General features: G+C 47.5%; 2 protein-coding genes and 1 long non-coding RNA gene across 11 annotated transcripts in view; 2 read left to right on the top strand and 1 right to left on the bottom strand.

Moving 5' to 3' along the window:
* Garnl3 (GTPase activating Rap/RanGAP domain like 3) overlaps positions 1–10,841 on the top strand; it is a 151,652-nt gene extending 140,811 nt beyond the window's left edge. For all 3 annotated transcript variants that reach the window (XM_071600977.1, XM_071600978.1, XM_027944074.2), the window contains 6 exons: positions 2,031–2,138; positions 3,463–3,581; positions 5,388–5,526; positions 6,418–6,633; positions 7,856–7,982; positions 10,372–10,841. In XM_071600977.1, the coding sequence (XP_071457078.1) occupies positions 2,031–2,138; positions 3,463–3,581; positions 5,388–5,526; positions 6,418–6,633; positions 7,856–7,982; positions 10,372–10,555 (893 nt within the window). In that variant the 3' untranslated portion in view covers positions 10,556–10,841. The remainder of the gene's footprint in view (positions 1–2,030; positions 2,139–3,462; positions 3,582–5,387; positions 5,527–6,417; positions 6,634–7,855; positions 7,983–10,371) is intronic.
* Positions 10,842–13,910: 3,069 nt separating this feature from the next.
* Slc2a8 (solute carrier family 2 member 8) lies at positions 13,911–27,249 on the top strand. Of its 7 annotated transcripts, none has more exons than XM_071600980.1 (11): positions 13,911–14,034; positions 14,107–14,269; positions 14,493–14,699; positions 15,895–15,994; positions 18,671–18,870; positions 19,680–19,826; positions 19,976–20,084; positions 20,755–20,925; positions 21,615–21,760; positions 22,992–23,141; positions 23,253–27,249. In XM_071600980.1, exons 1-10 carry the CDS (start codon positions 13,979–13,981, stop codon positions 23,127–23,129), a joined length of 1,437 nt encoding a protein of 478 aa, XP_071457081.1. In that variant the 5' UTR covers positions 13,911–13,978; the 3' UTR covers positions 23,130–23,141; positions 23,253–27,249. The 7 variants fall into 7 exon arrangements, with proteins under 7 accessions (XP_071457081.1, XP_071457083.1, XP_071457080.1 ...); XM_071600982.1 differs by lacking the exon at positions 22,992–23,141 and having other exon boundaries at positions 24,144–24,183; positions 24,320–27,249; XM_071600979.1 differs by having other exon boundaries at positions 22,992–27,249.
* On the bottom strand, positions 22,743–23,806 carry LOC139701623 (uncharacterized). Its single transcript, XR_011704161.1, has 2 exons — positions 23,711–23,806; positions 22,743–23,587 (listed from the first exon to the last, which is right to left on the bottom strand). It is a non-coding gene; the product is annotated as an uncharacterized lncRNA (long non-coding RNA).
* Positions 27,250–27,655: the final 406 nt, after the last annotated feature.

The following is a 27,655-nucleotide window of genomic DNA, read 5'->3' on the forward strand; positions in this document are numbered from 1 at the left end:
AATTTAGCAAGGCCCTAAGCAACTTAGCAAGATCCTGTCTCTAAATAAAAAATAAAAAGGGATGGGGATGTGGTTAAGTGCCCCTGTGTTCAATCCCCAGTACCAAAAGAAAAAAAAAATGTGCCTCACTGAAAATTTTAATATGCATACTGTCCTGGGCAGTGATTTGACCTTGAGATGGGCAGGGATAGGCAGTCAGGCATCCCCTGTGGTTAGATGTGGTCTAGATGGTCCAGCCTTTTGGGGAAGAAATTGGCAGGATATGATTTTAAATTGACCCAACATTGACTCACAGGCAATTATTTTAAAAAGCAATTAATGAACTATGAAGGAGGAATGCTTGATCATCTGTTACAACATCTTCTGAAAAGCAAAATCTGGAAACAAGGGAAGAAGATATATTTTGTCATGTTCAAATACTGAAATGCCATACAGTGATTTAAACATGTTCTAGAAGAATACATAGAATATACAAAAAAATGAAAAAAGGAAATTACTTTTTCAAGTTCAGTTCTGTCTCTTCTTAGAACATTTCTCTATTTTTTTATTCCTTCATAAAAATTTTTGGAGGAGAAATATGAAAATGTCATCAGTCCTTCTCTGTGGCTTTATGTTTTTCTTGGTTTCTTGAATTTTTCACAACAAAACACGGAAAAAAATAGTAAAGCCCATAAATATGTTAGCCGTCTATGTAAAAAGAGTGTTTAATAGTCACATTCTGAATAAAATAAAATTATGTGACTCACCTATAACCCAGCACATTTTACTCCACTGTGTGTCCACCAGAGAAGTGAAGCCACACAGACTCATCCTGGGATGTCCACAGCAGCTTTATGCACAACAGCAAGCAGTGGGAACAACCAGAGGCCCACCAGCTGGTAACGACACCCACAAAATGTGTGTGTCCACAAGGAAAAATATTATTTCTCCATTAAAAAAAAATATATCACCGAAACGTTGGTGGACCTTAAAACATTGTGCTCAGTGAAGAAACAGACACACCAGGCCACAAACTATATGATGCCATTTAAAAAAAATGTCCAGGAAAGACAAATTCAGAGACAGGAAGTAGATTAATGGTATCGAGGGCCTGGGTAGGATGGGAGTGACTATTCAGTGGGCATGGGTCTTTTTAGGTGATAAAATGTTCTAAAATTAGGTTTGGATACTGATGTACAATTCTGTAAATAAAATTTGAAGAATCGTACACTTTTAAGTGGATGAATATTATGGTTTAAAATAGAGCTTTTTAAAACTAATATTACAATAAAATTGTAAGGCTAACCGTGATGACTTCTGTACAAAAGGGGCCTACCGGACTTTGTCACTCTGATGGTATCTGAGCCACGTGGACTTGGGTTCAGAGTGTGGAACAGTGTAACTGAACTCAGCAGACCTTAATGTAGTGCTGGCTCTGGTTCACCAGGGGGATGCGCACAGGTGGCTTCAGGTTCTCATGGAGAAACAGCACAGAGTGTATCCAGCTCCAAGACACTTGTCCTGAGTGAGGCTCCAGTGGGACCCACCCTGCCAGCAGACTCCCTCCACCAGAAGACTGCCAATCAGAGCCCTTCTGGATCTCTCACACGTGGGGGGACCTTATGGCAGAGGCAGGAAGCATACCCTCTGCAGCCACAGGCCTGGGTCTGGACCCTGCTCCTGGCAGTACCTATGAGGCCAGAGGAGCTACTTCCCTCTCCTCCCCTCAGTCTTCTCTTCTGAAATAAGCATAATAACAGCACTTTCTTTGTATAGGAAGTGCTTCAGAAAGTCAAACCAATTAAATGAGATGGTGTTGTTAAAGCTCAGCTCCTGGCACGCAGTAGACTCCACAAATGGCAGCTGTTAGTATCTGCAGTCCTAACATTACTCTGGCTCGGGCTGCCTCTGGCCCTTGGCATCTAGCATCAGAGCAGTGTTGCCCCTGGGTATTTATAAAGAACTAGCTGAGAGGATGCCATTCTGGTTGTTTCTCTAGTTGCATCTAAGTGTGGTCTCTCACAAAACGGGTGCTGTTGTTTTCATTGCAGACAGTTGCATCTATAAAAAGGTTTGTCCATTTAATGGCGGCTCTTTTTTGGTTCAACCTTCCGCGTCAGATTTCCAGTTCTGTTGGAACCAGGCTCCATATGCGATTGGTAAGAAAACCCATCATGACACTTTCCCATTGACCACTGTGTCTGAACTTCTACACTGCCCTGAAGTGTATGTGTGTGAGGAGCTCTCAGGGGCTTTTCTTTTAAAGTACTCCTGCTCTGTGCCCCTTTGGGGCTCTTGTCTTCTGCTCCTGGCTCTTCCCAGTGCTTGAGCACATGTGCATTCAAGAGCAACTAAATATCATTTTCAGTGCCTGCTCATCATTTCTGGGCCTCACTTTCTTCTTTCTAAAACTCAAGCACAAGGTCTCCTGCCTCAGGATGCTGAGTAGCTTCTGGGCAGCCCGGTGCTTTCCAGGCCATTTTCACATATCTTGAAGCCTAAAAGTCTAGAATCACAGAGATGCAGGTACATTACCTGCCACTAAGATGCTAAGACCCGAGTGGTGCTGCTCTGTGTCTGTGGCTCACGACCTACAGCTGGGTTTTGCCTTTGAGAATCGGAGCAGAGCCAGGAATTTTCCAGTTATGCTGTTTTCCTCACAATGAAATTGTCTGCTAATAGATCCACATTGTAGTGTTTTAAGGGATGAGCAGAGGAAGCAAGGCAAGGCCTGGGCGACTGGCCAGGCTTTTACAGATGAGATGGGAGAGTGCCAGATGACTTCCAGGGGCTGAGCCACTAGAGGTCGCTTGAGAGGTCAAAGCCAGAGGCATGGTGGATAGACTGAGTGCAGAAAGGAAGGGCCAGAGTAAAGGAGCGCAAGAGCACGACAGGGATCAGGCAAAGGGACACAGGTGCAGTCAGAGGGCACTCAGGGAAATCTGTGTTATAACTACCATTGCAAGGAGAGGGGCTGACATTTACCAACGAGCAAACCCTTGGAGCCCAAGGGACGCTGTGAGGGACAATGAAGGGACAAGATGCAGCCACTGCCCAGGCCCACAGCCAGAAGAATGGGGAGGAGTGACCAAGTATGGGGATACGGAATGGGCTTGAAGAAACTGTACAGGAACGAGTTTCCAGGCAGGATGGCATGTGCCAAAGGAGGGGTGTGTGGAGCTGCAGTCTGGGTGATAAGGGGGCAGGTCCTGCAGGGCTCTGGCAGGTGAGCTGCCAGAAGGTGGGTTGATGGCAAGAAGTGCGGACAGCGCTCACCTGGGTGGCAGCCAAGGGGAGAAGGCCTCGGGAGCAAAGGCCATCTAAGCACAGGGGGCCGTGGCCCTGTGAAGGAATAAGAGAAGCAGCCAGGGCAGTGGGAGACACGGATGTTTCTGAAGCAGTGAGGATGACTGTGTGACAGACGGTCACGGCCATCCGCAGCCACCTGGCCAGCGGTGGGTGCTGACTGCCGTTACCTTGCAGTTTGCGCCTTCCCGTACCTCCTGGCCTTCACGCCCGACTCCATGGAGATCCGCCTGGTGGTGAACGGGAACCTGGTCCACACGGCCGTGGTGCCGCAGCTGCAGCTCGTGGCCTCCAGGGTGAGGAGAACTGGGGTTTTATTTCCATGGGAGGGGCCTAGGGAGCCCCAGCACTGTGGGATTTCAGGTGAGCACAGAAACTGCCTCTCACCAAGTTGGGTGGTTGGTGACAATGCTACTGTGGGTCACCATTCCAGGAATGAGAAGAAAAAGCAACAAGACCGAGGGGTGGGCTCATGTGTGTGGCCTCCTCAGCCTTCACAGTGCTTCTCAGTTGTGTGGACACAATCACTGTGTGGTGATGGCAGTTGGGGACACCCAGCTGAAAAGAGAAATCCGTTCGTGTCACTGCTGCCCTGAAGGACCATTCAAGTCTAGAAAAGTAGGAGCTTGAAGTAGCCGTTGACCACTTTCCAGCCTCAGCTTGAGTTTGTGCCTATGTAATGTGGCTCATTGGCTAATCCATGTCCCATAACACAAAGATTGAGCACAGCACAGGGATGCAGGTAACATCACAAGTGCCTGCCATCACTGGCACATTGGGCTGGTGCCCTGGGGCATGTGGTCCTAACGGTCCTGACATTGCCCACACTTGGGTGGAGGGCAGCTGCTCCCTACTTGATGTGGCAAGGTCTTCCCAGTAACAGTGCAGGTGGCGGGCATCAAGTTTAACTCCCACCGTGTGGGGGAAATGGGTGTGTGTGTGTGTGTTGTGGGTGTGAGCATTAGCTGATTGTGTTACTGATATAAAAAAGCTCTCAATTTACAAACAATAGTAAAATATACAATGTTCTTTATCATAAAATCCATAGCCAGTTGGTTCTTATTAACACATTTAATTTTTGCTGAGCTCTTATATCCGTAGCCAGCCAACATCTATAAGGAAACTGTGATTTTATGGTTATAGTTATTTCTCAGCCCAACTTCTTTCTCCAATAAGTTTATTGTCCGTAAATCTGATATGTGGCCTACTGTTCACCTTTCTCACCTGGAAACAAACCGTAGTCATTAAACCAGAACTTCTTCTGGCCCTAGCTCTAGACTCAACACACTTTTAAGTTTAATCTTCATGTCCACATTGCCTTGGTGGAGACAGTCAACACAACCACAAATCAAGCTCTGGTTTTTAGCCCTTGTCAATTGCTTTGGTATAAATAGTCCCACTGTAGTTGGTTTCCAGCTTACTGTGCAGCATCACTGAAAGTGGGGTGGGAAGAGCTGGCCGTGGCCACCAGTGGACATCATTTCCACTGTACACATCATGTTGATGTCAATAACCACAAGAGCACGGATAATAGTACATGTCTTCCAATAATTAGGAAAGGTTATATTCTTATATTGAGCTCAATTTAACTTTTAATATGGCTGTGTTTAAGAGTTGGCCTGCAGAATTCCTGAAAGTTGGCTGTCATGAGTCATATCCAACGTACTACTGCTGTTGTCACCAAAGCCAGCACATAGGGTACTGGAATGTTTGCCGATGTTTGAGTGAACATCCACCTCCACTCTGCAGAATGGACTGGCAGAACCTCAGATCCCTTCCAGCTGAAACCCTGGGTGCCTAAGATTCCCTCGAAGGAAATGTGTGTGGCGTCTGTGTTTGCACAAGTGTGAGGGCTGTTTTCTGCTGTAGATCAACACATAGATACAGGAAGTGGAGAGACCCAATCCTCAGGGAAGTCTAATGCTGTGCCAGGCACTCTGGAGGCCCCCACTGGCCGTCCTGTACCAGGCTGCACACCCTAAGCATGTCAGGATGTCATAGCCAAGCCAGGGACCAAATGGGGTTTGGCAGTGATGGCGGAGGGCCAGTAGGTGTGGGGCTGGAAATCTGGGCAGCTCAATAACCCTTTCTCTTCTTTTCAGTCGGATATATACTTCACAGCAGCCGCGACTGTGCCCGAGGTCTCATCTGAAGGCAGTTCCAAGGGAGCCAGTGCCCACAGTTCTCCTCAGACACCCCCAGGCCGAGACACTCCAGTATTTCCTTCTTCCCTGGGGGAAGGTGAAGCCCCATCTTTACTGTCTTACTAATAGCTGTTTTTAATCCATTCTGATTTCTCTAGTTCATTGTCAAATATCTACAGGTGACTACTGCTAAAGAAGTTACTCTCCTCGCCAGGCATGCCTGTCATCCCTGCAACTAGGGAGGCTAAGGAGGAGGATGGCAAGTTTAAGACCAGTCTGAGCAACTTAACAACACCCTGTCTGAAATAAAAAATAAAAGGGCTGGGATATAGCTCAACATTGGAGCACCCTGGATTCAACCCTGAATACAGGTGGAGGGGGAGCCATTATTTAAAGCCACTTAAAGAATCTTGCAATGTGAATGTATTGGTTGCGTTCTTAAGAAACTTTGTGCTTTTAAAAATTGTTTCAGTAGGGAAAAGGGAATTCAGAGCTAGAGAGTTTCTGACTTGCAATAAGCTATTCTCTCTCCTTCAGGGATATTAACGGTCATGGGGTTTGTAGCTAGAAGTACCTAGTCATAAAGACTCAGCATCATTCAGCACACCCACTGGGAACCCTGGCGGCCTGCAGTGGTTTCTGCATGGCAGTGAACACAATACCTTTCGTAACTTCTTGCCACATGAGTGGTCCTTATCACTTGTTAAGATAAAGCATGGGGCCCCCAGGCAAGGCAGCTCTTTGCCTTTCTTGTCTAGCTTTTCTCCTGGCCAAGCATAACCATAACAAGTGCATTTTATCTAATCTAAATACATGAAGAGGAAGTCCATAGAAAACACAAAGCCATCGGAGCCACTGCTTGTGACATGGAAGATCAGCATGTGACAAAACCTTTCTTCATGCTAACTATATTGAGGATCAGAAAATTATTCTCTTGTAAATAGTAGCAACCTAAAGTTCTTATGTTGTTTTCTAAATCATATTTCAGGTGAAATTCAGTCAAAAAATCTGTACAGGATTCCACTTAGAAACCTAGTCGGCAGAAGCATCGAGCGACCTCTGAAATCACCCTTAGTCTCCAAGGTCATCACCCCGCCCACTTCCATCAGCCTTGGCATCGCTGCCATTCCTGTCACTCATTCCTTGTCCCTGTCACGCATGGAGATTAAAGAAATAGCAAGCAGGACCCGCAGGGAACTGCTAGGTAATGGCTTTCAATATTTGTGTTTTCACCGCTGACAAATAGACTAGCTAGTTTTACCTTTGGATATTAATATCCTCAAAAACTATGACTTAAAAAAAACTTTCCCTTTAAAAAGGGATTTATAAATAAATTATAGTCCAGGGAATACCATATTGTTTTCCCAACAAAAGTGATGCTGTTGATCTGTATTTATTGGTGGAGAACACTTCCCAAGCCTTGCTAAGGAGGAACAGGCAGTTTATAAAACACTGTGTCTAGTGGAGTTCAACTTTTTAAATAAAAGTATCTATATATGTTTAGTAGTCTAGAAAAGCATCTATCAGGAGTTGTGGCCCACAGTTCTCAGAGACCACTTTATATTGGTACATCCAGAAGTGGAAATTTACCACATTTTTACACACACACCTCACTTCCCTTATCATTTCCCCCAGCCCAGTGGCCAAAGGGGCAGGTCTGAGAGCAAGTCCAGATGCAAGGCATTTGTCATGCCCTCTTCTCCCAGCATGCACAGAGGCCCAACCAGAAAAACATGAGGCCCCTTGGTCATTGTCAAAGGGCTGGAAGCTTCTTATTCAGATTTGCAGAATCAAAAAATGGAAAAATGGAAGCATCATGTTAAACCAGTAAGAACTGGTTTGAACACTAGAATTGGGATCAACATGGCATGAAAATTACAAGGACAGTTGGCTTTGGTGCGTTCCCCCCTACAGTAGTGTTTTCTGAATAACTGGAGAAGTATTTCAGGCCACTTGACAGGGTGGTTTTCACAGTTGGAGTTGGTAAAATATGTGTATTGCTATTTTAACCCACTCTTTCATCTGAAAGCCTCATCTGCTGGCCACTGTTGTACAAACCACCAAGCCTTTCAGAAACTGAAACTTGATGAGTCAGAGAAAGACAAATCACTCTCTATAAGACTGGAGGGACTTTATCTCCTTTATTAGGCTCTTCTGAGTCTCTTTGGGGACTTTTGTTTGATTGGTTAGTTGGTTGGGTTTTGTTTTGGTTTTGGTTTGGTTTTTTGCAGTGCATATATACTTTATAGTCAAAAGGGGGGAAACCCCTTTACCAACAAGGAAGCTGAGTTTATATATATCCTATCATCTTTCTTCCTGACTCTATCCCAATAACACACCAATACTCAACCAAGAACAAAAAGGGTGTTTCCTATCTCCATGGCAGCTGCATGGTAATGACCCTGTGATTCTCCTCTGTAATCCAGGCCTCTCAGATGAAAGTGGACCCAGGGCAGAAGGAGCACCAAGGGCCAAATCAAAACCCCGGAAACGGTTAGAAGAGAACCAAGGAGGCCCCAAGCCTGGGACAGTGAGATCGACTAGCAGTGACAGGTAAAGAGGGGACCAGCCCTTGCCCAGAGCAGTGACCCTATGTGTCACAGCAGTGCCCAGGAGGCCTTTTGGCCAGCATGGCACAGGGTCAGCATCTGGTTCCTCTCTGAGACCCTCAAAGAGCAGAACCTTCCAGGACAGGGCTCAACAAACAAGCAACCTTATTAGCAATCAAACAAATGCTCACTGAAATATATCAAGAGGGCCTAGGGTGTGGCTCAGTGGTAGAGTACTTGCCTAGCATGTGGGAAGCCCTGGTTCCCATCACCAGCACCCCAAAAATAAAAAATAATAAAAATATATTGAGACTTTTTTTCACTCATCAGATGGATAGAAATTTGTAGCAACAGAACTGAGAATGTAGCTCAGTAGTAAATCACCTGCCTACTGTTGTGGGGCAGGTTGCTCAGAAAACACACCAGGTCACAATTTTGTCCAAATTGAAGAGTCTTTATTTAGCTGGCCAGCTGATGACTGTTCCCCACAGGACCCATAACTGCCTCTGTAAGAAACAGCCCCGAGCCTGAGCATTTTAGAATATTTAAAGGCAAAAACCACATCTGGGTTGATGTAGCTGCAAGCAAGCAGGTACAGAAGCTGAATTGGGCAGTTAACAAGACAATGCAATGGGTACACTGGTATTTCCCACAGACTTTCCAGGTTGGCATAATAGCAAGCAATCAGAAGGGAAGTGGGTCAAAATGACACTAGTTTAGTACAAGTTAGAGAATGGTTACTAACATCTAGACAATCAATCTCTGACAAGGTACATTGCCCAAGAAAAATGGAAAGGAAGGAGAACTATTTTACATTGTATAAGAATTGCTATTTTGTGTTGCCAAGTTATGCTATGTAGCTATTAATGGTTACAGAGGAAGGGCTTTCACATGGGAGAAGCATTTCTTACATGATATGAAGTCTCAGGGTAAAATGGAGTCTGTTTGGTCATTGCCCATATAGCCTGGCCCATAACACTAGTATGTGTGAGCCCCTGGGTTCTATCCCCAGCCATACACAAACACTATCAATACTAACCACTGGACATGTAAACAGGGAGGGCCCTTCTGAATGGCGGTTCAGCATCACATGTAATATTTGTGGGGTCACACAGGTTTGTCCCATAAGCTCTACTGTTGTCCTTCAGGCAGCATTATGGCTCCTGTGTGTGCAGGGTAATGGAGCTGTGTCCAGCTTTGCTTGTTCACCCAACACACATTCTTGGAGAACCCAGCACTGAACAGGGGTTGAGATATGGAAATGACCCAGCCCCAATCTGGGCCTTCAGGGGGCTCACAGGCCAGTGGCGAAGGTCAAGAGCCCCACAGTCACTGCTTCCAAGGTGACAAGTGACACGGGCAGGAGCATATCAAGCATGGATCCTAGGGCAAATGTGTATGAGCCTGACAGAGGAGAGGCAGCCCTCACTAGTGCTTTAATCCAACACTCAGTGCCAGGGACTTTGCCCCAGAGAAGTCAACAGTAAACAAATAAGCAAATCATCTCAATAATGACAAATGCTATAAAGAGCTTTTAAAGAATATAAGTGATAGGGTGGCAAATAGAAGGTCAACTTCTTTTCTAATTTTTTTTTCTTTTTAGTTGTAGATGGACCTTTATTTCTTTTTATGTGGTGCTGAGGATCACACCCAGCGCCTCACATGTGCTAGGCAGGCACTCCACCACTGAGCCTCAGCCCCAGCCCCTAGAAGGTCAACTTTGATAGGGGGTCAAGGAAGATTTTGGAGGAAATGTCATGGTGCTAGGCTTGGAATGAATGATAAGGAACTAGGGGAACAGTTCCTATGACTGCAGGGACTTGGGGCAAAGAACCCTGAAGCAGGCACAGTGTGGCCAGAGACAGAAGGAACAAATGGACAGGCTGAACATGGAGAACAGGCAGGGGCGGTATGAGGCTGAGCAGGCAGAGCAGGCCCAGGAGCATTTGTTGAGTCATGCCCTCCTTGAGACACAGAACCAGTTTGGGTCAAATTATTTAAGCAGCTATCAAGAGAGGGTCCTGAGGAGCTGGAGAAAGCAGAGGGAACTGGTTGGCTGGAGACTGGAGCAGCCCAGGCCCTGTACCTCTGCTATGGGAGGAATTTCAGCTTATCCTCAGGCCATTGGAGGATTTGAGGCAGAGTGACATTATCCAGATGTTCACTTCAGAGAGGTGAATGAATAATGCTTCAGCAACAATTCTGTGTCACACCCTGGTCTTTAGTCCTCACAAGCCCCAGAGCTGGGCTATCTGATTCCAAGGCTTGAGTTGGGGAGGGGACCCCTGTACTTCCACACCTTTCCCATTGGGATGGGGACAGGGCACACACTCCAATGAGCCCAGTTCCCTGGTGTTCCCATTGAGTCCTTGACAGTGACTTTTCTCTTCCAGGATCCCATCAGGCTCCTTGGAAAGTCCTTCTACTTCTGAAGTCAATCCCGAGGCGTGTTACCAGTCCACAAGCTCTGACCAGGACCCAGTGGCAGAGAGGGAGGGCAGCCCCGTCTCGGTCTGGGGCAGCAGCCCCTTTCAGCTCACAGCTTCCTCAGATGAAGACATTATTGACTTGAAGTAAACAGTCCAAGTCTTGTTGCCATCCTTAGTTTTCTTATGGAGATTTATACTCTTTAAACAGTTCTAACATCATTTCTCAACAAAATGTGGCTCCAACCTGTCAGCGATCTATTGGACCAAACTTTCTGCACACTCGGCCAGTTGGGTCACTCTCCAATGTCCGGTGCCATCTTTCTTGACCTTTGTTTCTTTCCTTTCAGGAACCATCAGTCCCTTGTAATAAAGGTGATAGATTTCATTGAAGTTTTAGATTGAAACTTTGAATAAATCAAAAATGTTCATTCTTATTTACTGCAACTTCTCTTATATTTTATACACTTAGATGGAAAATTATTTTTTCAGTATAATTTTGATTTATGTCACACAATGTGTTTCTTTTATAAAGAGTAGCCATTGCTTTTTAACTTTATTATAAATAAGTTTTCTTTCTGCACTGTTGGCCCACTGTTTGAGTTCACTGTGATTGGAACCAGCTGTGTTCCTGCCTGTAGACTTGAGAAGAGTTGCATGGTTGGATCTCAGAAGCTCCTTCTTCCTCCTTGTGTCTCTTGATAAATAATAAGGCATAGGAACTTGTCAAAGTCTTAAGATTATTCTGTCTGATTTTGTTACTGAGATATAACCAGGTTCTCCCTTGTGATCAAATGAATCCTTGAATTCCCTCCTCTTGTGGGTTTGTCTTGCTCTTTCACATGAACCAAATCATTATCCTTCAGAGGAAGGATACCATGCATCTGCCTTCCAGCTCCTTCCTCAGAGTGAGCCGGAAAAATTGTGGATTGGGCCTAGTGCAAATGAAGTAGGAATTATCAGCCTCAAGCCAGAAGAGAAAGATGGGGAAACTCCAGTTTCATTGATGTTTCCTATAAAAATTTTAAGCTTTGTGAAGAAGGAAATTTACCTTTGGCTTTGGGAAATGCAATCCATTTTATTGTATGTCTTCTTGCCTCCATCACCCATGGGAAAAAATTTAATAATTTGCTCTAAATTATTTGTCCCCACGAAAGCAGCTTTGATGAGTCCTACAAGTGTTCTTTTTAAGTGCGGAGGACTGTTGGACAGAACCTCGACCTGACAGATTTTATAGACATTTGGATCTTCTCTCATCATGGGACTGCGGGAAGACTCCCCTCTCTGACTTTTGCACAAACAGTTCAGCACAACACACCCAGGTTGAAAGAGTCTGGTTCCTCTTGGCAAGACAGGAAATTCAATCTCCAGCCGGAAAGAAAAGAAAGAGTAATGGTGGTTTTTAGGTGTACTCAGGTGGGGCTTCTTATAACTAGACATGTCTCCTCCTACCCTTTGCAGCATTTAGCATTCCCATTCTTTGTATTTTGTTGCGCCTTTTCATTCATGGATGGGTATAAGAGGGGCCAGGGGGATACAAAATCAATTACATGCTATAGTTTGACACCACCAACAATTTTGTGAATTAGGGTCATTATTCCTGCTTATCAAATAAAGAAATTAAGGTTCAGGAAGAGGCAATGATTTGAATCTGCAAGTTATCTGATCCCAGAGCCCTTGCTCTCACCTCTGCCTTGGGTCAGCTGGAACTGGCTGGTGTTTTTCTTGTTAATTAGTAAGCTTCAAGAGCTTGTATCTGTGTTTTCTGTCATTTTTTTTAAGTTTCTTACATTAAAGCCACCTATGATTTGATAAGAGTCAGATCTGAGGAGTACAGAGAGGACAAGAGGTTGACCCTACTCATCAGGCTGATAGTGCTTTATTTACCTAAAGGGGGTAAAAATAACAACAATAAAAAATGAAAAGTGGGTGAGAGCCTGTTATGGCAACAATGTCTGCACACACATGGGCAGGAAGACTACCAGCCAAAAGAACAGGTGTATGGGGGTCTGTGACTCACAGGCTGTCTGGTGCAAGCTGGGCTCCTGGCAGCATCCTGTCTACTTAAGCCTCTCTGCTACTGCCCTGTGTTACAAAGTAAAGGGTCTGTGGCCCTCACCCACTTTGCAAACATGGGATGCCCACTGTCAAAAGGAACTCATGTCTATTGGGAAATAAATGAGCAGGTGATTACAAAGTAGTTATAAATGCTGCAATCAAGAATTTACAACCCGGGCATGAGATGCTGTGGAAGTTCAGAGGGGCAGTTGCCTATCTTTAGATATAGTGTTGTAATCAAGACTGAAAAATATCTGTTGCTAGTACAATCAGGTGACTGCAGTGAGTACAACCACTATCATAAGCATACAGGCCAGCATATGCTGGCTTATGTTTAGTCTTTCATATAGTTGTGACCCTGCTCACAACTCTCCTGGAGATTAATTAGCATCCCTAACTCTTAGAGATGAGGATACAGAGACCCAGGGAGGGATCTCTTACTCCCAAAGCCCTAATTCTTTTCAGAATTACACCAGTACCCCACTGCAGCTGCCTGCACCCAGTGTGTAGGATATGAATTGAGTACAGATGGCAATTGAATGCAGAGCCTCACAACCCTCACTGACAGCGGTGGCATGATGGGTGCACATGTGGACAAATTGGTTACTAGAATCCGCAGGGGACTCAAAAATGGGAGGTAGTTAAGATGAAGATTCAAGAGTCAGTGAGGTACAGGGAGAGTAGAGTTCACCATTTAAACCTAGCTCAATCACACATACAGGAATGGGGGACCCCGCCTAACACGTCCTCAGCAGGAGGCCCTACCGGCTTTGTATCCGCTGCGCGGGGTGGAGATGGGTTACCGCGCCCAGGACTAGCTACGCCTCAGCCCCTAGTACCCCAGCAGAAGCGCTGGGCCAGTCTCGGCCCCTGAGTCTCAATGGGGCAGAGTTGGGTCAGGCCATTCCAGCCAGGTCCAGGGCAACGGTTAACACCAAGCAAGAACTGCAGACCTAACCTCGGAAGACAGTCACAGCTGCCTGGAGCTGGGGTTTCAAATTTGGGCCCGGTCAGTGTGCTCCGCCTACGTCCCTCTCCTACTCTCATTAATTGAAAATCTACTGAGAGGCGGCTTCGGGCAAACGCGGGGGGGGGGGGGGGGGCGGGAATCCTCGCCCTCCACCCTCATTGGCCAACTTTTTTCTGAGGTAGCTTTTTTTTTTATGGTCCCGCCTCCAGACTCGCACCACACTCCAATTGGACGGTTGTGCTCTTGGCGGACGCAAACTCCGCCCTCCACCTCTACTTAAGTCAGTCCACCCGAGGGGCGGCTCTAGGGCGCTTGGCCCGCCCACCCTGTGCTTCCAGTGGTAGACTCTGAACCTGAGGGGCGGGTGCTAGCGCAGATGCTAACCCCGCCTTGCGTTTCCATTGGCTAATACTGGTTCAGATCCCGCCTCAGCACCGCCCGCCGTCGCCCATTGGCCCGCTCTGCCGGGAGAAGTCTGAGGCAGCACTAGCGGGTCCCCTGGCGGTTCGGGCGTCAGAGCCAGCTGGGCAAGCGTTGGTCGCCGACATGACGCCTGAGAACTCGGAAGAGTCCCAACCGCTCCTGAGGCCGCCGGGCGGCGGGTGAGCGGCAGAGGACGTGGCCTTGCCCTCCCACTCTGCCGGCTCCTCTCACCCTTCGCCCTGTCTCCGTAGCTCTCCCTGCGGCCGCCGCGTCTTCCTCGCCGCCTTCGCCGCTGCCCTGGGCCCCCTCAGCTTCGGCTTCGCGCTCGGCTACAGCTCCCCGGCCATCCCGAGCCTGAGGCGCTCGGTGCCCCCGGCCCCGCACCTCGACGAGCGTACCGCCTCCTGGTTCGGGGTGAGGCCGGGGCTCACGCCAGCCCACCTGGGACCCCCGCGTCCACCCGCTCCCCTTCCCCTCCGCCGCATGCATCTTGTCGGCCCTACCCACAGTCTCCCGGTCCCCGACCACCAGCCCGGGACCCAGTGCCTTTCTTCTGAGGCTGCAGGGCGTGGGGCGGAGGGCGAGCGTGGACTGCCGTCCCTGGCCCCTCCTCAGCCCGCGGTCGCCTCGCCCCCAGGCCATCGTGACCCTGGGCGCCGCGGCGGGGGGCGTTCTGGGCGGCTGGCTCGTGGACCGCGCCGGGCGCAAACTCAGCCTCCTGTTCTGCACGGTGCCCTTTGTGGCCGGCTTTGCCGTCATCACTGCGGCCCAGGACGTGTGGATGCTGCTCGGGGGCCGCCTCCTCACGGGCCTGGCCTGCGGCGTCGCCTCACTAGTGGCCCCGGTGAGTGTCTTCCTGGATGGGGTCCCAGGCCCCCGTGCCTACAGGTATCATCTCCCCAACCTTCACCACGCCCTGGGAAGGAGCCAGGGCCCTGCCAGATGAAACTGCCTCAGAAAGGCGAAGTCCTCTGCCCAGCGGGGCCCCGGCTAGTCAGCTGGATGGATTACTGGAACCCAGGGACCCAGTTGTGCCTCTTTTGCCCCCCACCTCATAACAAGGTGGCACCTGAGGATGGTCAACAGAGCCCCAGGTTAAGGCTAAATTCCCCCTACAGGTTTGTCCCTGGAACAAAGGCTGCTGGTTTCTGCGTTCCCTTGTCTTCTCACAGGTCTCCTTCCCCAGCCTCTCTCACCCTCCCCTGAACCAGAGCTGCTCACTTTGCACCCCTGACACCTGGGTCACTTACCTGGGCAAAGCATCTCTCTGGGCCTGTTTCCTTCCCTATAGTGGGGTTCATGGCATTACTCATGAGGTGGTTGTAAGGATTGGGCAAACTGCACCTGAAGTCCCTGGCCATGGCATGATCCTGTAGGGACTTGGACTCTGGTGTGATTGCTGGGTGACCAGTGGACTGCTGCTGGCCAAGGCTTGGATAACCACTCATTCATCCCTCACCCTGCTGGAAGTTGAAAGAAGCTTCTCAGGGCTCTCCCTGGTCATACCCATATGCCTCTCCTTTCACCCACCTGCTAGCAGGCGGTCAGGAGCTAGGGAGAAAGTGGATTTGGTTTTTGGTTTTCATTTTTACTGGGCAAAAAACAGCTGTCTTAGTTATGGGCATAAGGCATGGAATAACTTAGAAGTGTGGGCTGGGCCGTGGTGGCCCCTGCGCCTAGAAGGAGAGAGCATCTTGTAGCAGTTGAGTTGGGGAATTGATGTACTTGACGGAAAAAGGCCCCTTCAGCTGTCAAGAGCACCTGGAGCTGGTTAGCAAGGCAGAAGCTTAGGTCCCACCAGACCAACTGCCTCAAAGTCTGCATTTTATAATGGGTATTTGTGCACATTAAGTGAACATTTGGGAAGCTCTGTGCCTATACCTCTCCCTCATCTTCAGAAGAGCACTGGGCCTTGGTATCCTGGACAGGGCTCTGCTGACCTGGAGCAATGCAGAGTCTCCTCAGCTTTTAGTGACAGAGGACTTTCGGTTTTAAGAACACTTGGACCTTGAGTAAAGTCTTGTCTTAATCATTGGCAGATTTATATCTCTGAAATTTCCTACCCAGCGGTCCGGGGACTGCTCGGCTCCTGTGTGCAGCTGATGGTCGTCATAGGCATCCTCTTGGCCTACCTGGCAGGTATTTTGCATGATCTGTTTTGATTCCTGTTAATGGCTATGTGGCCATTTTACAAATGTGGAAACTGAGGTTCATGGTGGACAGGGGTTGCCTGGGGTCACACAGCCAATGGCCAAGATGCCAGGTTCCAGTCTGCCCCCCTGGAACCTTGGGATATGTAGGTCTTATGTCTAAGTTCAGGGAACAGCTGGAGAAGGTGGTGTTCTCATCTTCTCAAAAGCCTACTTTAGTGGTCTGAGTAGGGTTAGGCACAAACCAGAGGATTCCAGGGGTGGGAGGGGCACTGCGACAATTTTCATGCTGAGTTTCCCTCAGCATATCAGTGTCAGCAAAGTGCAGTATTAGGAAGGCTGGTCCTCAGTACCCCAGGGGCCACAGCTGTGCTAGCCTGGGAAAGGTTCAGGAAGATACATGTCCTCATTAGAAACAGGGTAGAAAGAAGGAAGTCTTCAAACTGAACAGTCCTAGATATTGGATGATCTTTGCCACCTGCTGTGTGACCTTGACCAAGTCTCATTGCCCGTAGGAGCCTCAGTTTCCCTGTCTTTAAATGGAAATAACCTCACCTAGTCTATTAGATGACACATGATAATTACCTGGCAGCAGGTCCCAAATGAGAATAGTAGAGTGATGGCTTAAGAACCATGAGATCCTTGAGGGTCCATGCGGGTCCTTGAGGGCCTGATGGGCCTGAGGGATGCACCATCTGGGTCTTGAGAATAGATGCCAGATATGTCTTTGCTCTTTCATTTTTAACCCAATGACCACCCTAACTAATTCAGAATCCTGCCAGCAGTCTGGTTGCCTTGGGAGCCCTAAAACAAGCCAGAGCCTCCACTGTGCACAGACATTGACATTCCTAGTTTGGGGGGACAGATCCTCTGTGTCCATCTGCCCACGGCATTACCTCTAGTTCATCTTAATCTGGACTTACTGCTGCTTCTGCCTTTCATTGATCATTTTCTGTGAGTTTTGATTCACTGGTGTGAGTTAATCATTAACCACAAAGTGTCATGGGGACAATAATGCCTCAATAACTAGACTTTGTGGAACCTCTATAATTTATCTGCACCTTATTGCTAAAGCAAATACATATGTATGCCCCACCCCCTGCATGCAGGAGAAAGGTGTTTCATGCCATCACTGCTTTGAACTTAAGAAAAATTAAAAATTAGACAATACCCTAAATTCATTCCTAGCCCCTTTATCAGAGAACCCTTGGGCTTTGTTTAAATGTAGATAAATCTGCATTTATACTGTTCTTCCTATAACCCATCTACATCAAGGAATCAAAATCTTACCACCTCTTCAGTTGTGCTCATACTTTGATAACTTGTTCAAGTGATTGAACACTCAAGAAGTACCAGAAGGGAGAGCCTGCTCAGTGAAAAGTCTCCCCATTGTGTCCTGATTCCTCCCTGCAGAAGCCAGTATGGCGTGTTTCTTGGTGACCTCCAGAGATTGTGTGTGTTTATGAAAAATGTGCACATTTACTCTCCCACCCCCTTGACACTAATGGTGCTGTGTCATACCGAGGCCATAAAGAACCAGCACCTCATTCTGTTTTGTGGTTACAGTCATGCGTCACTTAACAGAGACTTAAGAACTGAATTGTTAGGCTGTATTGTCTCTGTGTAAACATACTAGAGTGTATTCCCACAATCCTAGATGGTCTTGGCCAATCACTGGGCATGGCCTCTTGACACAGTCCAGAGCTATGGTAAGCACAGGATGTATGAGGTTGCTGCCCTGTAATAGCACTCTGTTCTACAGCAAGAATTTTTTTAGTGGCGTGGCTGGGGGAGGTGATATACCAGGGATTGAACTCAGGGGCACTTGACTGAGACACATCCTCAGCCCTATTTTGTATTTTATTTAGAGACAGTGTCTCACTGAGTTGCTTAGCACCTTGCTTTTGCTGAGGCTGGCTTTGAACTCGCAATCCTTCTGTCTCAACCTCCCGAGCCACTGGGATTACAGGCATGTGCCACCGCGCCCAGCAAGATTTTTTTTTTTTTTTTAAGTAGGAGTATACTCTAAAATTTTCAAAGTATAGTGTGACAAATCATAAACCCAAACCAACCATTTCTTATCAAGTATCATGTAGTGTCCATAACTGAATGTACTGTACCTTTGTACAGCTGACAGTGCAGTGTTTACAGCAGCATCACCACAGACGTGACCATAGGATATTCCCATGACTGCATCACTAGGCAACAGGAAGTTTTCAGCTCCATTATAATCTATGGGCCCACCTCATATATGCAGTCTGTCATTGACCAAACATCATGATATGGCATAGGACTATTTCACTGAGGAGATGTAGAATGTACATATCAATGACCTACCACCATTGCCCCAAATGCCATAGCTAGCCCATGGTGTTTGCATTTATGAACAACAAGAATAGCAATATCGGGCTGAGACTGTAGCTCAGTGGTAGAGCGCTTGCGGAGCATGCATGAGGCACTGGGTTCGATCCTCGGCACCACATAAAAATAAACAAAGGCATTCTACCTATCTACAACTACCAAAAAAAAAAAAAAAAGAATGGCAATATCAGTAATGAACATGACCCACAGAGTAGCAAGATTCCCACTTTATAGCTGAGTATCAGGTTGGCAAGTGGGGGATGCAGGTTGCCTTGTTCTGGCTCTGATGTCTGCACCCCACCAGGCCGAGTCCTGGAGTGGCGCTGGCTGGCTGTGCTGGGCTGCGTGCCCCCCTCTTTTATGCTGCTGCTTATGTGCTGCATGCCAGAGACCCCACGCTTTCTCCTGACTCAGCACAAGCGCCAGGAGGCCATGGCTGCCCTGCAGTTCCTGTGGGGCTCCGAACAGGGCTGGGAAGAGCCCTCTGTGGAGTCTGAGCACCAGGTGAGTGGCTGGAAGGTGGGTTGAGGGAAACAGCCTGTACCGAAGGCCACACACCTACAGGGGGTGCCTGTCTGCCCTTAGTGAGGACCAGTGCTGTTCTTTCTTTGGGCAGGCCCGCACCCCACTTAGCTGGGCCCTAACCTTAGGTCACTGGGGATTCCTCTTGTATGTGTGTGTTTGCTGGCCTTGTGCATGGAAAGCAAGCACTGTACCATTGAGGAACTACATTCCCAGCCCCTGAATCCCAGCTGGATTCTTAGCATCCCAAGAAGAAAAAGGCCAGAGGAAATTACAGATGCAGAATTGAGGACTTGGATTTAACCAGGGAGTTGTAGGGTGGGGGAGAAGATTAAGAGTCTGGGCTTTAGCGTCAGATAGACTCTGCCACTTCCGGGTTGTGACTTTCCCGTCTGAGACTTGATTTCTTCATCTGTAAAATGGGTGTCTTGGGACAGTGCCTCATTGTGCTGAGGATTCCGTGCAGCGGGCCATGGGAGGTGCTCAGCCAGGGCCAGGCCCAAGGTGAGCACTGGGTACTTTGAAGGTTGTTGGGACTCAAGAAACTAGTGTTCTTTGCCCAAGTACCAGAATCTCTTTGTGACTCCTCCAACCTGACAGGAAGAGCTGTGGGAGGTAAGGACCATTTCATTTCACAAATGCTGGGGCTTGTCTCTGCACCTGCCCTGAGGCCCCAGATGAGGCAGGAAAGGAAGCTGAGGCTCACTCCTCTCCAGCAAGCCTTAGGATGGTAGGTTCCAGGAGGACCCTTGGGACAGGGTGGAGGAGCACTGGTGGCTCCTGTCCTCAAGCAGGTTTTTCAGCTGGCCCTCCTGAGACACCCTGGCATCTACAAGCCCTTCCTCATTGGCATTTCACTGATGGCCTTCCAGCAGCTGTCAGGGATCAACGCCGTCATGTTCTATGCAGAGACCATTTTTGAGGAGGCCAAGTTCAAGGTAAGAAGCCTCTGCCGACTTTATCCAGATGCCATATGGATGGGGCTGCCTCCTCAAGCCCAGGGCCTCATCACCTGGCATAGGACTGCAGAGGGAGGTACCCATCTCTGGCTGGCACACTGTCCAGCCTCGGCCTCCATCCCCTCCAGGACAGCAGTCTGGCCTCAGTCGTCATGGGCACCATCCAGGTGCTGTTCACAGCCGTGGCAGCCCTCATCATGGACAGAGCTGGGCGGAGACTACTCCTGGCCTTGTCAGGTGAGGACTTTGCTCTGTGTATACAGGGTGCCCTGGCCAAGATCCCTTCACCATTGCTGGAGAGCCCTTGCCCTGGCCAACAGGTCTGAATGCCACTGAGCGTTGATGAAGAGAGACTGTGACAGACCAGGCTGTGATTTGGCAGCTCTTCACTGAGCTACAGGTTCTTTGACAAATCTACAAAAAGACACCATCATGGTCCTAGCTCACACTGGAGAAACTGAGGGCTGAGAGGTCAGAATGGCCCAGAAGCTGTGGTCCTTTTGGGCACGTGACTTTCCCTCTCTGAGCCTCTGTGAAATGTGGGTAATGGCATTGCCTCCCTCAAGGCTCCTGGGCAGATCAGAGAAAATCTACATGTGTGAGGACCTGAGCGCAAGCCTACCCATGGACACTTGGTGTCCACTGGCCATTGCAAAGATCACTGTTTAGGTGGTATTAAAATGCCATCATCATTACTGTTGTTGCTTTCACAGGCCAGAGAGTGTCTGCTTAGGAACCTCTCAGAGTTTACTGAGGTCCAGGGTCTAAGGCAGGGTGGCAGGGTGCTATCCAGTCAGTGCTTCTGGAGCCAAGGTGCCCGAGTGCCCAGCTGGCTGCTCTGAGGAAATAGGTCTGCCTTCTTGCCATTTTCCCGAGTACCTTGCCTGTTCCTGCCTTTTGCCTGCAGGTATGGTCATGGTGTTCAGCACAAGTGCCTTTGGCACCTACTTCAAGCTGACCCAGGATGGCTCCAACTCCTCACACGTGGACCTCCTGGTGCCTGTGTCTGCAGAGCCTGTTGATACCAATGTGGGGTTGGCCTGGTTGGCCGTGGGCAGCATGTGTCTATTCATCGCTGGTGAGAGGGGCCCCGTGGGAGGCTGGGTGAGGGCCACTGTCCCCATGCCTGTGCTGCCAGGTTCCTACAGCTGCCAGCAAGTCCAGTCTTACCTAGCCTTACCTCTCTGTCTGAAGCTCTGACCATGTGCCAGGCATTGAACTAAGCCCTCTGTGTTCCTTTCACTTAATCCCCATAACAACCCTGTGAGTAGGCCCCAGCTCTGTCCCATCTTATTTCTTTTTTAAAAAAAAATATTTATTTTTTAGTTACAGGTGGACACAATATTTTTATTTTATTTTTATGTGGTGCCTAGGATCGAACCCAGGGCCTCACACATGCTAGGCAAGCGCTCTACCTCAGAGCCACAACCCCAGCCTCCATCTTATTTCTTTTAATATTTTTTTTAGTTGTAGTTGGACATAATACCTTTATTTTATTTATTTATTTTTATGTGGTGCTGAGTATCAAACCAGTGCCTTGCATGTTCTAGGCGAGTGCTCTACCACTGAGCAACAACCCCAGCCCCTCTCTGTCCCATCTTATAGATACCAGGCTTCATGCCTAAGAAAGGAAGTAACTGGCCCAAGACCTCACAGCAGGAAGGCACAGAGCTAGAGGACCCAGGATTCCAGGACCCTTCATTCCCACAGGTTGGGAGGCTGGGGCTCCTTGACTCTGTGGGCTCTGATGCTATCTTGCTCCCACAGGCTTTGCAATAGGCTGGGGGCCCATCCCCTGGCTCCTCATGTCTGAGATCTTTCCTCTGCATGTTAAGGGCGTGGCCACTGGAGTTTGTGTCCTCACCAACTGGCTTATGGCCTTTCTGGTGACAAAAGAGTTCAACAACCTCATGGTGAGTGCAGGCCTAGGCCTCCCCTTCATGCAATTTGTTGCAAAAGACTCAGAGTCAGTGGCCTCATGTGCAGGCTGAGGCCTCCCTGTACCTGGGACACCAGCAGTCTTAGCCAGGGGTGCAGTGGAGACAGATGGACTGGAAGTCAAGGAACCCAGGGTATGATCCAGAAGTCTCCAGTCTGCCTTGGCAGGAGGACAGTTCATGAACATTGGGAACAGAGGCCAAGAACTCATGATCTGTGTAGAAAGAGTCCCAGGCCTAGGCTCCAGCACCACCCTGGCCAAGTCCATGCTGTTACCTCTGAACCATCTTCCTTGGCTGAAAATACCTTCCTCTTAAAGTTGATGGGATAATTGAGTCAATTCAACATTTTTCCTCTTCCTTGTTGACTGACAGATGTGCCCCGCAGTTCCCCAGCCAACAGAGAGGCTCTGGAGCAAATAATCAAGTCATTTGTTCAGTCATTCATTCTCTCCAGGTCCCCTGACATGTACCATGTCCCAGCCTTTTGAAGGCACCAGAAACAACAATAGCTGAAAAGGACAGGTCCCTTTTTATGGCATGGCCAGGAAGGTGATGGGTGGTGATGGAAAGCCAGACTGGGGCGTGGGGAGGCAAGTCGGTGACAGGCGTGGACACTCAAGGTAGCCTGGAGTCTTTACTGAGCCTGGGCTCATTCAGGCAGGGCTGCCCTAGGAAGCACATTAGGAAGGCCAGGGCAGAGGCCTGGGGTGGGACTTACTCACTGGATGTTCAAGAGGATGGACAGAAAAGGAGGGAGAGAGAGAAGCCAGTAAGGAAGTGACAAAGGATATAATAATGACTCAAATGTGTCTGCTGTCTAAGAGACCAAGAGAAGGGTCTTGAGGAGGAGGGGTTTCCAAGTGCCAGAGGATAAGGAGCTGAGAAACGAAGAGACTCTGGTCTGGCACTGAAAGGTCACAGACTCTGACCAAAGAGACCCTTGTCACTTAAGAGGTGATTTCTGGCTTCTTTCTTGGGCCCATACCTCCCTCCATGCCAATGCGCCCTCTATGTCCCCAGTGTTCCTGGGGCCATGCTCTCTCATTCCCACTGCACCATGAAAAGAGAGCTCACTGGGTCCAGGAGACACATAGGCAGGTCATCAGCAGGTAGGCCTTGGGGCACGATAGTGTCCAGACTGCAGGGAGGGAGTGAGATCCTAATTTACGGCCATGTGCACCTGTGGCCCTTCCTTTTTCTACAGGAGGTCCTCAGGCCATATGGAGCCTTCTGGCTTGCCTCTGCCTTCTGCATCTTCAGTGTCCTTTTCACTTTGTTCTGGGTCCCTGAAACCAAAGGAAAGACTTTGGAACAAATCACAGCTCATTTTGAGGGGCGATGACAGCCCCTTTCTGTGAGTGGTGGCCCCTCCTAGCTGGGCTGGCTTTGGGCTTTAGAGGGAGTGGAGCAGCCTGTGACTCTAAGCTGGACCTCAGCCTGAGCCTGGAACCCCTGACTGTCCCAGGCCCAGGGAAGCTGGCACCCAGGACCAGAGCCCCTGGAGCCTGGGTTTCCAGGGCCCTCTTTCCCGTCCAGTTCTCATGGCCCAGCTCCCCAGGCTGGGAGGTTCACCAGCCTCTGGGTCCAGTTTCTGCTGCTGCTCTGTGGGCTCAGGAACATCTGAGGAGGTCTTCAGGCCTGTGGTCAGCCCTTCATACACAAGTCGTCTCCATGGTACTAAAGCAGCAAGAGAAGAGGAGGGGCCTCTCAGCTCCTGTTTTCCGTGGAAGATGCTTTTGGAGGTTGGGTCCAAGCATCTGCTTGCTCTTCTCACTGAGCTGCATTATCAGGAAGGACTGTCTGCCAAATAAAAATTTGACACAAATCAGGTCATGACCTCTGCATGAGCCCGGTTTGATGAGGGCTGCCATTACTTACATAAACCAGGCCCTCGGCCCTGCCCAGAACATCCTGTGTATTCACCTGTTTGGGTCAGCCACCCAGACCCTTGTCACTTAAGAGGTGATTTCTGGCTTCTTTCTTGGGCACAGTGTCTTTGGTCATTAGCCATCAAATCCTGTTGAATTTGAAAAAAAAAATTCTCTTTGACTTTAATGGACCCAAAAATCTTGTTACAAGTGACTTGTATTATTCATTGTCTAAGTAATGCAGGAAACATATTTACTTAATATAAATTATTTTATAGTGGTTAACCATCTGCTAGGTACTGTTCTAAGCATTTTACAAATATTAACTTATTTATTTAGATAAATAAAATATTCACAGTTGCCCCTTTCCAAAGATAACCTCTGTTAAGATTTTGGTTCACCTCTTGAAAACTCTCTCCTGGTACTCATGCTCTCTGTTGTCACTAAACCATTCTTTTCATTGCACCACTTCTCTGTCTGCCTTCCAGGTGCCATGGCTCAAGCATGTGTAAGCCTGGGCATCTCCTAGTAAGTCCTGTAATAAGCCAGAGGACAGAAGCCTTTGCGAGGGGAATAGAAGGTCATGTGTGCAGGCAGAAGGGTGGAAGGGCAAGACTCCAGGGTCAGTTTCCAGAAGATGCCAAGGCAGTGGCTCTATTTTCAGTGATGTGTGTGAAGCGATGCATAAGAACATGGATTTCTGTCTGCTGTGGCAAGATCCAAAAACCCCTGGAGCCTTTCAGAAGGAGTCAACACATGTGGGCAAGAACACCTTCTGCACCAACACCTACTGTCTACATTTGCATTCCCAATACCTACAGTGGTTAGTTGGGCTACAACTAGATTGATTGTTCTTTGTATCTCAGGGCAGTAACAGTAGTACAGGTTGAGAACTAGCCCATGATGTTTGCATTTTGAACAACAAGAATAGCAATATCAGGCTGAGACTGTAGCTCAGTGGTAGAGCTACTGAGATCTGAAATCCAAAACTTTGGGGACGCCAACATGACACAGACATCATGGCACACACTTATAATCCCAGTTACTCAGGAGACAGAGGCAAGAGGATTTCAAGTTCTAGGCAAGCCTGGGCAACTTATACCCTGTCTCAAAGTAGAAATAAAAAGGGCTGGGGGTGTAGCTCCACAGTAGAATGCTTGCCTAGCATGCATGATGCCCTGGGTTGGATCCCCGAGAATGCAAAAAGTTCCTGATTTTGGAGTACTTTGGATTTTCAGACTAGGGATGTGCAACTGCTAAATAGTACAAAATCTAAAAACTTGAATCCAAAGTCTTTTGGTCCTCACCATTTCAGATAAGGGATACTCAATCTATACTAGTATCAATTTTTTTTCAGTACTGGAGATTGAACTCAAGATATACCACCAAGTAAAAGTTGCCAGATAAAAATTTGACTCGGGGGCTGGGGATGTGGCTCAAGCGGTAGCACGCTCGCCTGGCATGCGTGCGGCCCGGGTTCGATCCTCAGCACCACATACAAACAAAGATGTTGTGTCGCCGAAAACTAAAATAAATAAATAATTTGACTCGGAAAATTAAACCATGACTTATATGCAGGGTGAATTCCAGTCTTTTTTTTTTTTAGAAATTTAACATTTTTAAAACTTTAAAAATGGTACTGGGGATTTGGGGATTGAACCCAGAGGTTCTTTACCACTAAACTACATCCCAGCCCTTTTTAGTTTTTATTTTGACAGATTCTCACTAAGTTGCTTAGGGCCTCACTATCTTGCTGAGGCAGACCTTGAACTTATGATCCTCCCGTCTCAACCTCCCAAGTTGCAACCGCACCCAGCTCCTTTTTTAAACTTTAAAAACATTATACACCTGCAATCCCAGCAGCCTGGGAGGCTGAGACAGGAGGAGCACAAATTCAAAGATGGCCTCAGCAACTTAGTAAGGCCCTAAGCAATTTAGCAGGACCCTGTCTCAAAAAATTTAAAAAGGGCTGGAAGCCGGGTGCAGTGGTGCACACCTGTAATCCCAGTGGCTTGGGAGGCTGAGGCAAGAGGATATCCAGTTCAAAGCCAGCCTCAGCAATTCAGCAAGACCCTAAGCAAGAGCAAGTCAGTGAGACCCTGTCTCTAAATAAAATACAAAAAAGGCCTGAGGATGTGGCTCAGTGGTAAAGTGCCTCTGGGTTCAATCTCTGATACAAATATATATATATAAAAGTAACATGTACATGTTTAAAATATCAAATTGGTAGAGAATAGAATTAATGAAAAATGAGTTGCCCCACCCCAGTTAAGAGTTTCTGATTTTAGTTTTCCTCAGGGTTACCTGCTTGACCTAAATATGATACAAAAGCCACCAGCTTGCCTTATCTGTTTTTTTGTTTGTTTTTTTTTTGGTTCCAGGGATTGAACCTAGGGGCATTTAACCACTGAGCCACATTCCCAGACCTTTTTTTTATATCTTATTTACAGACAGGGTGTCACTGAATTGTGTAGGGCCTCACTGTGTTGCTGAGGCTGGCTTTGAACCCATGATCCTCCTTCCTGCCTCAGCCTCCTGACCCCTGGGATTACAGGCATGTGCCACCATGCCCAGCTAGCTTACCTTATTTTGATTCCTCACTGGGCAGAAGAGGACAGCAGCATTTCCATACCACTTCATCCCCATTTTCCTTCTTTTCAGTTTATTTTTACTTTAAATTGTCAATAGTTATATTTTCTTTTTTTTTTTTTTAATACATGACTATAGTTGCCTCATGCTTAGGCTGTAGATTGTTTCCAAAAAACAAACCACGTATTTCAGGTGGTGGTGAGAACACCCTGTCCGATAGGCATGAGATAAGTCCTAGCCATGCTGACTACAGTCATTTGGGTATCTGCAGAGGATCAGTTCCAGGACCCTGCCCCACAGACACCAAGATTCATGGATGCTCATGTGTTTTTTTTTTATATAAATGGCATATTAATTACATATAATCTACACCCATCCTCCTGTATAATTTAAGTCATTTCTACATTATTTATAATAGAAAATACACTATAAATACTATGTCAGTTGTTATTGCTTAGGGAATAATGACAAAGGAAAAAAGTCTGCATGTGTTCAGTAGAGACACCGATGTTTTCTCTTAATGTTTGTTCCTCAGTTGAATCAAAAAAATGCATAAACTGGATGTGGAGGGCTGACTGCATTACATTTCCTGGTCTTTATATACAAGGAAAATTCTGGCATGCAATAAGAGCTAATGAGATATAAGTAGAATGTAGATATAAGTAGAAACTGGAGCTTCAGAGGAGAAATGAGCACATTGGATGTACAGAGAGGAATGTGCTAACATTTGAGAAGCACCCCCTTGGTACTTTATTTTTTTTAAGAATTGAGATGCTACAAGCTGCCTTTAGGATAATCTGGGGCCCAAAATGATCCCTTGCTCTGATATGAAAACCACTGGTATGTGACATTTAGTAATATATAAAAGATAAACCCTCATGCATGGGGGAAGAAGGAACCAATAAAGTATTCATAGAATTATAGTTATATAAATAATATTCCCTATAAACCAACGGGACTAAAAAAGATATAATCCTATGTCAATAAACCTGTTTTTTATTAAAATACTGAGTTTATTTCACATGTATATTTTTGTCTCCCCATCATTTCCATGCCTGACCACCACTACTACTATGTCCTATCATAACATTCCATACATACTTAGAAACCAAGCAAAGGGTGGAGTTCCACCTTTAAAAACTAAAACTATTCTTGGCAATAGGACCTGGACAACATTTAACAAACACGGTAGGGAAAGTTCTCACTTTGCATTATAAAAAGGACAGCCAGATATCAACTGTTACAGAAATGAAATAAGAATTTTTTTTAAAAAGAAGCGAGAGAGGATTTTTTAATATTTATTTTTCAGTTTTCGGTGGACACAACATCTTTATTTTTATGTGGTGCTGAGGATCGAACCCAGCGCCCCATACATGCCAGGCGAGCGTGTTACCACTTGAGCCACATCCCC

The sequence above is a fragment of the Marmota flaviventris genome, chromosome 13 (assembly GCF_047511675.1).
Source record: "Marmota flaviventris isolate mMarFla1 chromosome 13, mMarFla1.hap1, whole genome shotgun sequence".
Taxonomy (NCBI): Eukaryota; Metazoa; Chordata; class Mammalia; order Rodentia; family Sciuridae; genus Marmota; species Marmota flaviventris.

What these genes read in the sequence shown, in the direction of transcription:
- Slc2a8 (XM_071600979.1), top strand. Translation starts at nt 13,979, where the DNA reads ATGACGCCTGAGAACTCGGAAGAGTCCCAACCGCTCCTGAGGCCGCCG. An exon ending in TCGCCTCACTAGTGGCCCCG is followed by an intron (nt 14,700 to 15,894) that starts GTGAGTGTCTTC and finishes AATCATTGGCAG; the next exon opens with ATTTATATCTCTGAAATTTC. An exon ending in ACTACTCCTGGCCTTGTCAG is followed by an intron (nt 20,085 to 20,754) that starts GTGAGGACTTTG and finishes TTTTGCCTGCAG; the next exon opens with GTATGGTCATGGTGTTCAGC.